The following is a 12339-nucleotide window of genomic DNA, read 5'->3' as shown; positions in this document are numbered from 1 at the left end:
CGCACACCGCACATGCCGCCACGAAGGCGCGCGTTAGCACCCTCCACCGTGGGCCACCAGAACCTCGTCCGAATGAAGTCCAAAGTCCTGGTGGCCCCCGGGTGACCAGTGAGGGAGGAGGCCTGCACCCAATGGAGTAGCCGCGTGCGCGTAGCCTTGGGAACGTAGAGCTCCCCGGGGTCGTCTTCACCACCCGCTCGATGCCCCAGGACACAGGGGCGAGGAAGTGAGCCTTCGGGACGATGGGGTCGGGGGTCTCCACAAGTCCACTGGATCAAACTGACGGGAGAGTGCGTCGGGTTTGGTGTTCTTCGATCCGGGGCAATAGGAGATTGTGAAGTTGAACCTGGTGAAGAACAGAGCCCACCTTGCCTGATGCGAGTTCAACTGCTTGGCCCCCTGGATGTACTCCAAGTTCTTGTGGTCCGTCCACACTTCAAACGGCTGGACGGCACCCTCCAACCAGTGCCTCCACTCCTCCAATGCCAGCAGCTCACGGTTACCCACGTCATAATTCCTCTCTGCTGGGGACAGTCGACGGGAGAAGAAGGCACAGGGATGAACTTTACTGTCCTTGAGGCACTGCTGGGAGAGCACTGCCCCCACTGCGATATCCAAGGCATCCACCTCCACCACGAAGGGCCAGGCAGGATCCGGGTGCCCAAGGACCGGGGCGGAGGTGAAGCGCCGAATTGAGGTAGGCTCGACTGGGTGAGGGCGGTCAAGGGGGCGGCCAGAGCACTAAAGCTACGGATGAACCGCCTATAAAAATTAGCGAAGCCCAGGAACCTCTGCAGCTGTTTTAGGGAGGAGGGCTGGGGCCAGTCTAACACTGCCTTGACCATGGCAGGGTCCATATGCAGCTCCCCCCTGGAGACGATAAATCCCAGGAAGGAGACGGTCTCCTCATGAAAAACGCACTTCTCCTGGGGTTTGCTGGAAGCTAGCCAGGGGTGACTTAAGGACGAGGGGACAGTCGGGAGCCTCAATAATGAAAAACTGTGTAGTCTCCCAGCGAGCCCCTTCAACCTGGAAACGCACAGGGATAGTGTGTTGCGTGATGAAGCCGGCTCCCAGAGGCCGACCGTCCAGGGCCTGGACCGGAATGGGTTCCGAGAGATTGATGAGGGGATCCCCCCATCCAGCAGCCAGGCTAGCATCCATGAAGTTCCCCGCCGCTCCGGAGTCGATCAGGGCCAGGTCGGAGCCCCACTGCACCGCGACCCAGAGAAAGGTCCGGGGATCTCTAGGAACAGAGGGTGGATCCCGCTCCGTCAGTACCCCTCCAGATACTAGCGGGGACCCTCCGTTTCCCGACTTCTCCGGGCATTCAGCGCAGTGGTGACCTGACCGGCCACAGTACAGGCAGCATCCCTCGCACTGTCTCTCCACCTTCAAGAGGTGCGCTGCCCCCAACTGCATGGGCTCCTCTTATGGGTAATCCATAGAGGAACGGGGGAACAGCTCTGGGTAGGGAGGATCAGGGGGAGGCGCGCCGCGTGTCAACCCTCGCTCACGGATCCTCTCCTGGCGACGGTTGTCCACACGTATGGAGAGGTCGACAAGGTCGTCCAGTTGCTCCGGGAGCTCCTGGAAGGCGAGATCGTCCTTCATCACCTCCGAGAGTGGTGGAACATTGGGTGAGGAATTCTCTGCAGCCCTCCGGACGTCCGTCGTAGTGCTCAGGAGGTGGTAGGCGCGGCTCCCGTGCTGTGGTCTGGGGAGCTGGAGCTGGTGATGTCGTCGCTGGTTCAGTGGTAGCCCTCTGAGCCTCCGACATGGAGCGAACCATGCTGGTTAGCTGCTGCAGGCTCTCGGCTACCTGCTGCATCCCTTGCTCATGTTGGGCCAGCACTTTACCTTGAGTCGTGAATGCTTCGTGCATACGAAGTACCTCCACTGGGTCCATGATGGTCAGAGATTCTGTTAGGGTATTGGTAGGGTGAACCCAAGTGCAGATGGATAATCAGGACAACAGACGTAGCAAAAATAAACTTACGCTCGGAGAGGGAGAATCTCTGACAAAGACACAGGAGAACAAAAGGCTATATATCTTGTGAGGAGGGTATAAGAAACAGGTTCCTCATTGGCTGTCTGACCTTTTCTGAGTCTCACCTCTCACAGTTCGAAAGCCTCTACATTGTTAAACGGCAACTCCCTCGTTCAAAGAATAAAGCAAACAACTTCCTCATGCAGAACAAAGCTTTTCAGGCACGCTAAGTATAACCTTCCCACGCCAGTCAGTTCAGTCAGTTCAGTCAGTTCAGTCAGTACTATCTCTACTCTGACTGCATCATGCTTTCTCTGCTCCTATGTATTGGATGTTTTGCGTTGTCTGTTGGGCAATCTACATTAGGTAAGAAATGCATTCAAACCACCTTTATGTTTATGATACCAGCCTTTTTTTCTTAAAAAAATGAGAAATTAAGGGTTAGGGTTAGGGTCCCAATAATAGATTATTTTTACGCTATATCTCTCACCTGCAGATGTTTGTATTACAGTTTGTTATTGTTGTTACTGTTGAAGCTGTCTAGACCCACACAAATTATTGCATTTTGGTTGAGTAGTAGTCGACATATTTACATTTTAGGAATATATTGCAAAAATAATAGAATAATTCAATAGGGCGAATAAGATGATTGAATTAAGATGTTCTTACAGTGTGAAGGCCTAAATACTAGTGGTAATAGGACTGTAATGTAGTGTTACAGTGAGCAGTTTAGTTCTAGGTGTAGAACTAAACTGTAGATATAAAATATAAAATATAAAATATAGTTTCATTCCAATACTCTCCCAGCAACCACAACAGCTATCCTGGAACCACCAACAACCATGACATACATGACAGCACCTGCTCCTTCTCCGCTTCCCTCTCAGCTGCCCTCACCTACTGCTACACCAGAGAGTGGTGAGTATCCACGCTCAACTACTGGAGCTAACATGTAACATGTTCCATTGAATGGTACTCTAGACTGGGGCCTTAGCTTTGTTACATTTCAGCTAATATAAAAAGAAACACTTTTACAATGTATATATGTACTGTATGAATCAAGTTGTACTAATCACACATATTTCATTCATAAACCATTTTGAGATTGACAATCAAATCTCTGTGTACAAAGGTGTTTATATAATGAGGCCCAACTCTCTACATGAACGAATGGTTCTGATATTTTCTGATATCTCTAACAGGACTTGTGTTTCTTCAGACACTTGTTAGCTCCTATCAGGAGCTAAATGAGACTACAGCTGATCCAGTCTTGAGAGGGGTAATTTAAAGTCATTCATCAGTCATTGAGTTTAGTTTGACTTCAACCAGAACAGGTGGAGCACTGGACCTTTTACATATGTGGCAGTGTATGTACACTCACTCTATGAAATAGTGCTGTAGGACATCCATTTTCTAGTTGAATATGATATGAATGGGTTAGAGTTGGAGCAAATTGGTGATCAATATTCTCTCTTATAGATCCATACCATCATTCAGCAACAACAACCACATCTGAACTTTCGACTGACTGTGAAAAAAATCAAGAAAGTTTAATACAACATGTTTATTTTCTTATGTAAATTTCTACTATTGATTCAAGGAATTATTGATCAAATCTACATGCACTTTATATATTGTACTGTAGATATTTATATGAATGATTTTACTTTATTCACAATGTATTTATCCTTTTTCAATCATAACACAGTCATGTATCAATATAGAGAATTCTGACTGCACTTTGCACTTACAATCTAAAAGTAAGATAAGGACGAGTTTGTGAACCAGTTCTGTAACAAAATCCTTTCAGCCTGATTTCTGGCTTTGTACTGTATATATAAAAACCCTTCTCAGCTTGTGATCTCCAAAGAAGGAAATGCATTTCATTGTGTTTCTGGGGTGGAATTATTTTCTGAGTTATCTCTGTATCTATTCATAGTTTTAAAGAATGATATCTAATAAATGGTTGATATGGTTGATGACAAAATAAACTATGTTTTTTATCAAGGTGATATCAAATTGCGTAACATTTCCTGATTAGAGTGAACATGTACAATGCATGTACAAGGCGTGGTTGGATGGTAGCAGTTGGTATGCACTATGCAAGAACGGAAAACCAGAATCCTGTCAATGACAGTGTTTTCCTCCCTATTCCTACTTGATTTAACTTAAAAAAGAAAGGTCCTATTAGACGGTCTGCTCTCTGGCTATAAGACTGTTACTATACAATTTGTATACTCATCTGATCCAGTGACATTTTAATATCAACTACCTTCCTTGAAGGGGGCAGTAAAAGTAAAAGGATTGGGTAACAAAACTGCATTGACACTTATTTATTAATCAATGTAATAGACACAATGTAAAAAGAATGAGACAATGAACGTATTGATGGAATATTGTTAACTTAAAAAAACCTTCTAATTAAGAAATCAGCGTTATAGTTAGTGCAAGCAAGGGGTCTCACAAAGGTAACATAAGAGCATAGAAATCTAATCTCGTTATTCTTGGAATCATGGAATCATGCATGGAAGCAAAAGCACAAGTGCTTTTTTGAACCAAGAGTTCATTGGTTTCAGATGTATTTGTACCACAAGCACACATATATTTAAACAATGTTATGATTGAAGTAATTACATTGACATACCACAATCTTATAACTCGAATGTTGACATATTCTTTGAGGTTGTTTGTTATCTACAGACACAGTATCAACAGAAGAGAAATGTACCCTGTTTTTACACTGTAATGTATAAAGTGAGTGCTCCAGACATGAAGACACATTCTGTCCTTTCACAATGACTCTAATCATAGAATCAGTAGATGGTACAGTTGGCTAAGCTGTAGCCAAGACAAATCCACTCATTAGTGTACTCCTTGTATCCATCAACCTGATCGAGTGCACTTCCTGTCGAAGAGATAGACATTGACAGGGTCAGAGAGTTAAACATTGAAATATCCAGACCCCTAAGAGGGAGAGAGAAGACAGAAATGGTCTACTGAAGGTATAGAAACACAACCAAACTCTAAAGTATGGAGGTTTATATCCTTAAAATTTGACAAATTAAGACATTATCACTAAAATTACAAGACACTGCAATAGAGTGTAGCAGTATAGACGGTTAGTTAGGTTACTGAATGCAGTTGGGAGATGCTCTCACCTTCTATCAGGTCTTTGAGGCTGCAGTAGTTTGAGCCATTTTCCATTAGGCCTGCCCAGGACTCTGAGACTGAATCACCCTGTAGATAAAGACAAGTATTAGATAAAACACATGAGAGACGGCCACTGTGTGTATTTCTGTATAATAGGTTGGATGGATGGAGCTTGTTTTTTGTGTGTGAGGGAGACAAACATTTAAATGTTTTTTGAAATGTCATATTTCATGGCATGTATATTATGCCACATTCTTCACTCACTGATTTTGACCCAGCACTGAGGTGACCTTGGTGACCTTTGACCCTGAAGGAGCCGCTTACCGTCAGGCGGCACACATTGGAGTCCTCAGTGGGGAACAGGCCGAAGCTGAGGTCATCTATGTACTTAGTGCTGGGAGAGGTGTGCTTGGCTTTGATCTGGAAAGGGGTTGATGACACCAGCTGGACACAAGAGAATATAGGATTGCATGATTTATATGAAAACTGCTCACCACTATCAAAACAATCAATTAGGGTTACATTCAAGAAGAAACCAATATTATTTTTATTTAGCTCATACAAGCAATGTCAGAGGATTGTGTGAGATATGAAATAAACACTACAATCAATGTTGTGCGTCTGAAGTGTGGAGGGTGAAGCTACTGTACTGTACATATGGAGATGGCTCCTACCTCATACAAGCAGTTTTCTCCTCCAGACTCACAGCTGGCCCGAGTGGTCCAGGCTTTGATCTGGTTGACCAGAGCCACATAGACATCACGGCACGGGACGCCAAACAACCTGAGGACCAGAGGGGAGCAGGGACAGAACATATATACATATAGCAGATACTATACAACATAGAACAGATCAAATATATACATATAGCAGATACTATACAACATAGAACAGATACAATATATACATATAGCAGATACTATACAACATAGAACAGATAAAATATATACATATAGCAGATACTATACAACATAGAACAGATACACAGGCGAAATCTCTCTCTCTACCCCTCTCCATTCGCATTACAGATTCTGATTCTGTAGGCCACTGTCTATGCACGTCAAACATAACAGGTATGAGAAATTGGGGTGAAGAGTACAGTCACATGTACCTTGTCTAATTTGAGTTTGACCTTGTTTCAATCTGATAATGCAGGATCTCATATGATCCGAATATCAAACATTATCTTTGTCTAGTCGGTCACAAGCTCTCTCAGTTCCAGGAACACGATTAGATGTTACTCAATAGTTACACAACCATGACATGTATAGTATGAATACAGACTTCATCTCCATAAAGTAGGAAAAGAAAAGCTTTTTCATTTAAATTTATGCACAACCCCACTTATTGTTTCAATGATAGTTGACTCTAAAACCAAAGTTTGTCTTACATTTTCTGACTTCGAAATTGGGTATTATGTCAAGATGAGGGGAGTTCTCATCCTACGCTATTAGTTGTGTAGATTACTGTAAATGCCTCAGCCCCAAATTAATGGGAAACAGGCACCAAATAAGATAAGAAAATTAGAGTACAGTGGCCATCCTGTACAATACACAACAGATGGCTCCTGACTTTTGAGGTCTGAAAATGAGAAACATTGATTTTGTAACAATCTATCATTTGAATAGCATACACAAAGAGTGCTACAAAAACGGATTTAAGACAATACTAAGATGTTATAGTCTTCAGATAAAACAAGTATGTGTCATTGTCTCTGTCTGATAGATGATAAATGATAACAAATGAAGAGTTTCATTCCACAATGCTATATATCCATTTGCTAAATATTTGGTCATGTTACAATTATCATCGAAAATCTAGATAATCAAGATAGATTATAACTTTAACAACAGGATTAATATGTAAGCAAATTATGTAACATAGCTACTGTCCTTTCAAATGTATCATAAAGTCATGACAGCCATCATTTGAAGCCACCTTCAAATACATTCAAACAGTAATAAACTTGACTCCATACCATATCACTTTGCACTGTGCATGGAGGGGGTCTGCAGCCGAACCGCAGATGCTGATGGTGAACCCCAACATCAGAACCGATGCCACAAATAGGGTTTTGTTATGCATGGTGGAGTAGATAGACCTTTCCTTTAGGATGTGTGTTGGCTGTGTGGACCTTCTTCCTTTGACTATCTTTCGATTGGAGCCTGGGCCTTTTAAAGGCAGCAAAAGTCAACTAAGTACCTCACTAAAACAGTCAGGTTATTTTATGTGCAGTGCAACATTGATTAGCACGGTCCAGAGCATGTGAGTGTGTGAGGCCCAGTAGGGAGAGTGTTGCAGACCTCTAGGGTCCTCTTGATGTCTCATGAAGGGATTGTATCAGGCTCTTGTACTGTATCAATTGTATGTATGTACTGTATGTTCAACACTGACCAATCATATTAAAGTTCATGTATGGTTTGCTGTATGTCAATGCATATTGTTCTTGGGGAGATTGTGCCTACAGATTATGCCTTGAATCCTGTGAAAGGATGCACTATAACTGCTTCATGATAGTAGTGGCCTTGTAAAATACATAGTAGAACACAATAAAAAGTACATCCCAATAAAGGGCATCTTTCCAGAGGCAAACGTAATGCATATGTTTACGTTTACCTTTAGTTTTGTATACTTTGATTCCTGCTATCTCTCAATTATGTGTATTAAGTTGCTAACCATAACTGCAAATAATTATGCTAATAAATATGCTAGTGACACATTATTAACACACTTTTAATATACTTCATACTATTTGACAGTCACTTTGAATATGACTAAGATTACATTGTAAGTGTGTTGAAAGTTATTATCTCAGATAATCTTATTATAAGTATATTTAAATATATATACAGTGCAACCTCGAGATTCGAATTTAATCCGTTCCGAGACTTCCTTCGTAAGTCAAAACATTCGTATCTCAAATAAAAAATAAAAAAAAGGGTTCGTGTGCAGGCGGTTGCCAGTTCTCGCGCGCGGCTGCCACTTCTCGCTAAAAAAAAGGATTTCGTATCTCAAATTTTCATTCGTATCTCAGAGCACAAATTCTACGAAATTTCAATTCGTAACTCAAAACATTCGTATATTGGGGCATTCGTATCTCGAGGTTCCACTGTATAACATATTACATAGTTCAAGTATAGTTAATATGCTAGAAACCTACATAATTAACTATTTTAGTATATTATATATTTAGTATATTGTATAACTGAAATAAAATTTAAGATGGGTCATTTTAATATCTTGTACTTAAGTAGGTTTAAATTCAAGTATACTAGAAATATAATACTTAAGTATACTCGCTTTGAAACAAGCATGGCCACGTTATTTGATGATCAGGGGGGAGTTAGAGGGAATCTCTCTATGCTTCACAGACATTGTTTCAATCAAAATTGTGCAGCCTTTCTCAGACTTGATAAATATCTTATAGAAATTCCAGGGGATAAGTAAAGACCATAAGACCCAACCCTGGAGTTTGGAATGGTTGCACTGGGGGGTCTAGATTTAGGCTGTGCTGTGTCTCCACCATCTGGAGACAACAGGATATTGTGCGGACAAAGACACCAGTGACACGATTTAGTTAGTTGTGCTTAGTTGTGCTTTGAACATCTGCTACTGAATGGGCTACAGTTGTAATATAAGGATGATGCGTTTCCATGATCCAAGTTGGACATTTGGACACAGAGTTATGCTACCACCAAAGTTATTTATAGAAATAAGGCTATATTAAGATTAATTAGATGCTACTTTGAAAGCAGGTCAAACTCTTGATGTAACATGGCAATGAAATGACATAAGTCAAATAGTGGATATGAAAATAAATATTGTATGTTTAATTTTCACCAGAAAATGGTAGGTAACAAGAAAAAAGACATGATGTTTCTGACAACTTTTCCCATATGTTTGTGAAGCAAAACTGTGCATAGAAAAAGAGAAAAACAAATCGGTTCGTGAAATCAAGAAAGAGTGATGTTTGGGTGAAAACAAATTGGCAAGAGGGATTGAAAGAGACTGATGGACAGGAAAAGGAAAGTGAGAGAGTGAGAAAAAAGATTGTCATAGGGAAAAGGAAGTGAAGGAAAGAAGAGGGGGGTGGAGCAAGGGTGAGAAAGAGAGAGAAAAGAGGTAGTACTGTGAAGGATGACGAAACACTGAAAAGGGTTTGTAACACTTGCAAGTGGCACATCGCCTAACCCCCATGAAGTTCAGACTAGGTATAAAGACTGACACAGACTCTAAACTATCTCCTCCTGGATGTCTGAAGGGGATACTTTACAAATAGTCTGCCACAATCTATTTCAAGACTCAAGCATAAGGCAACGTCTTCATGCAAACATTGCTCGGTGCAGAGACCCTGCTGTAAGATTGCTATTAAAGCACCCTATGAATTGGCACTTCACCACTTTTTAACCTCATTGACATACCAGTATCTACAGATGTGAAAACTGTGATTTTCGAAAAGGTCCTAAGAAAACAAATCCCTATCATATCATCGTGGGTAATACAAAAACTAGGTAAATTAAATGCTAATCTATAAAACATTAGGGTGCTTTACATCAAATTTCATGAGTTTCAATACAATTGATCAAATTACAATGAGAGCACATAAAAACGTAGATGATCAAATCCCTGTTTTGAGTTAGCATATAACATAGTCACGCAGGACACATGAGTGCTATGTGCTGTTTAGCATACACATCGGTCCAATAGACTATGTTTGTAAATCATTACAACATTGTAAGACCACCACTTAATGCACACTCATTGTGACTGAGCACAAACAGACACAAACAAAGGACTGTCAGATGTTGGTGTCATTCATTCACTTCATGAAGAACATTTAGTTTCACATTCAATTCTATTACAGATAAGCACAATGACAGCATTATTCACATAATCAAAACAATCAAACACAATTCCAACCCGTCTGTTCCTTCACACATGCTGATCTTCCACCAGCTCCTCTATTGTCTCCAGACATTGATGAGCTTTTTACGATGTGGAGTACGTGGAATTGCCAATAGCAATGTCCCCACCATGGAGACAGGGTGTACCCATTGGTGCTGCCTCTGCCCATGCATTGTAGTGTATGTTCTGTGCTCCAGGCACGTACACCCTGCATGAGTGGAGGAGGGAGGAAGGGGGCCAGGAGAGGGGGGCTGAGGACCAAGATCTCTCACTGGGTTTTATTGTCCACTAGCTTCTCTGGTTCCACATCTAGTTCAGTCAGACAGCAGTAGCATATGATCTGGGTGTATTTGGTGGCCATAGCTGGTGAGGAAATGGAAGAGGGAGGGAGGGAGACATGAGAGATAAAGAGAGAGGGAGAGAAGGTAAATGAGGGGTCAATTGGAGCTGATGTAGATAAAGCCAAAATGTGTTGTGATACATGTCTCATCTTAAATGTGATACAAGGCGGTCAGTCACGTAAAGCTTCCTAAGTAACACTCTGGGACATGGTGTAACATTGTGGAATTAGGCGAATGGCATATGACCCATTGGGCAATATTTCTAGCTATTTTTAAAGTTTTTATTCAGTATTTTCTTACTCTCATGTTATAAATCATGTAGTAGCTGGCCAGTTAGATGTGATTTCAGCAACCCTCCAATCACTGGCTCACATCAGGGGATTGAACCAGCGACCTTGGGGTTACTTGCTAGCCTCTGTAATTTCAAAGACAACCTTGTATCCTCAATGTATCATGTAAACAATGAAGTGCTATGATCCTTACCATTTAGTCTGCTTATAAACTTCGGCCTCCTGTCTTCAGGCAGGTAAATGGCCACATAATAGACAGGGACTCCAGACAGGGCGATACCAATCCCTATGAGAGAGTTGATGGTGTCTCCATACAGAGGGACAATGACCAGGAACAGACTGCACAGGCAGTAGATGAAGGGGAAGAACAGGGTGAGCTATGGCAGAGGAAAAGGAAAACAATAGTTAGCCGGTATACAACCACGCACATCCACCTTCTGATGTGTGCATGTCTAAAGACAGACAGACAGACAGACAGACAGACAGACAGACAGACAGACAGACAGACAGACAGAAATAATGAAAGAATGAAAGATAAAGAAAGAAATAATGAAAAAAAGAAAGAAGGAAAGGCAGAAAGTTACCTTGACAGGTCTGTATCTGTCTGGTTGGGTGAAGCGCAGGTAGATTAGGCCAGTCACAGACAGGCCCACGTAGAGCCAGTAGCTGAAACTGAAGTAGTTGATGAGCTGGAACACGTCCTCCACACACAGGAAGATCAGGCCCATAAGCCCCTGCAACAACACATTACCCAGGACTGCAGTGAGACACTACAGTGAGAATGCACCTCAGATGTAAGGGCACATAGCCCCTTTGGATGTATAAGAATGTGCCAGAGGTGTAAGATGTAAGGAATGTGATATGGTAAGAATGCACCATAGACATCAGAGTGGATAAGAATGCACCATATACAGTGCCTGGAGAAAGACTACACCACCCTTTAAAAATGTTACCTTTTGTTGTGCCAGAGCCTGGATTCGAAATACATTAAATTGGGAATCATTTTAAGTAAGCCACAGCAAGGTGGGTGTAGACATTTGCAAACAGGTCTTCTCTGTTTTTCATTTTAAATAAATTATTTGACCTTTTTAGAATGTTTCTTTCACTTTGAAAGTGTCCAGCAGGCTGTGTAGATCAGTGGGGGAAAAATCCTAACTTAATGTATTTCGATTCCAGGCTCTGGGACAACAAAAAAAACATTTTGAAAGGGGGTGTAGACTTTCTATAGGCATTGTACATTCTATATACAGTATGCTAAGAATGATCAGATGAGACCACATGGTAGATAATAGCTGATCATTATTATGGAGGTCTCAACTAGAGTTTATGACCCTAAGGGAGAGGTTGAGGAGGATCACTCACGTTGAATATGAGGGCGGGTACAGGTGTGTAGCGTTCCATGTGGATCAGACTCAGACTGTCTGGAAGGTGTCCCTCTCTTGCTCCCACAAAGAACAACCTGGACCGGGGACAGGCCAGGGAAATTACATTCTCAATAGTTCATTCAAAAGTCCCCATGGACTTTCTCAACAAATTTCCCCACAGACATCTGAGGTGACCAATAGACACAACTTCCCATTCAAATACCTGCAACCATGAACATAACCTACCTATGAGCTATTGTAAATGCATGGGACTTGTTTTCAGTACCTGGAGGCAGCGA

General features: G+C 42.0%; 1 protein-coding gene and 1 long non-coding RNA gene across 2 annotated transcripts in view; one reads left to right on the top strand and one right to left on the bottom strand.

Annotated features, from left to right (window-relative positions):
• Positions 1–2215: 2215 nt before the first annotated feature.
• LOC310815173 lies at positions 2216–4002 on the top strand. Its single transcript, XR_014554610.1, has 4 exons — positions 2216–2356; positions 2798–2908; positions 3193–3269; positions 3470–4002. It is a non-coding gene; the product is annotated as an uncharacterized lncRNA (long non-coding RNA).
• Positions 4003–10180: 6178 nt separating this feature from the next.
• The window catches only part of LOC310825089 (Y+L amino acid transporter 2), a gene marked incomplete at its 5' end in the record, with an annotated part of 5481 nt that continues 3322 nt past the window's right edge, over positions 10181–12339 (bottom strand). The window contains 5 exons of the mRNA XM_083697539.1: positions 10181–10408; positions 10870–11053; positions 11261–11410; positions 12039–12135; positions 12327–12339. The exon at positions 12327–12339 is cut by the window's right edge and continues 91 nt beyond it. Coding sequence (XP_083553665.1) covers positions 10314–10408; positions 10870–11053; positions 11261–11410; positions 12039–12135; positions 12327–12339 — 539 coding nt within the window. The 3' untranslated portion in view covers positions 10181–10313. The remainder of the gene's footprint in view (positions 10409–10869; positions 11054–11260; positions 11411–12038; positions 12136–12326) is intronic.

This window comes from Argentina silus (assembly GCF_951799395.1).
Source record: "Argentina silus genome assembly, chromosome: 1".
Lineage (NCBI taxonomy): Eukaryota > Metazoa > Chordata > Actinopteri > Argentiniformes > Argentinidae > Argentina > Argentina silus.
This window is presented reverse-complemented; position numbering and strand designations above follow the sequence as displayed.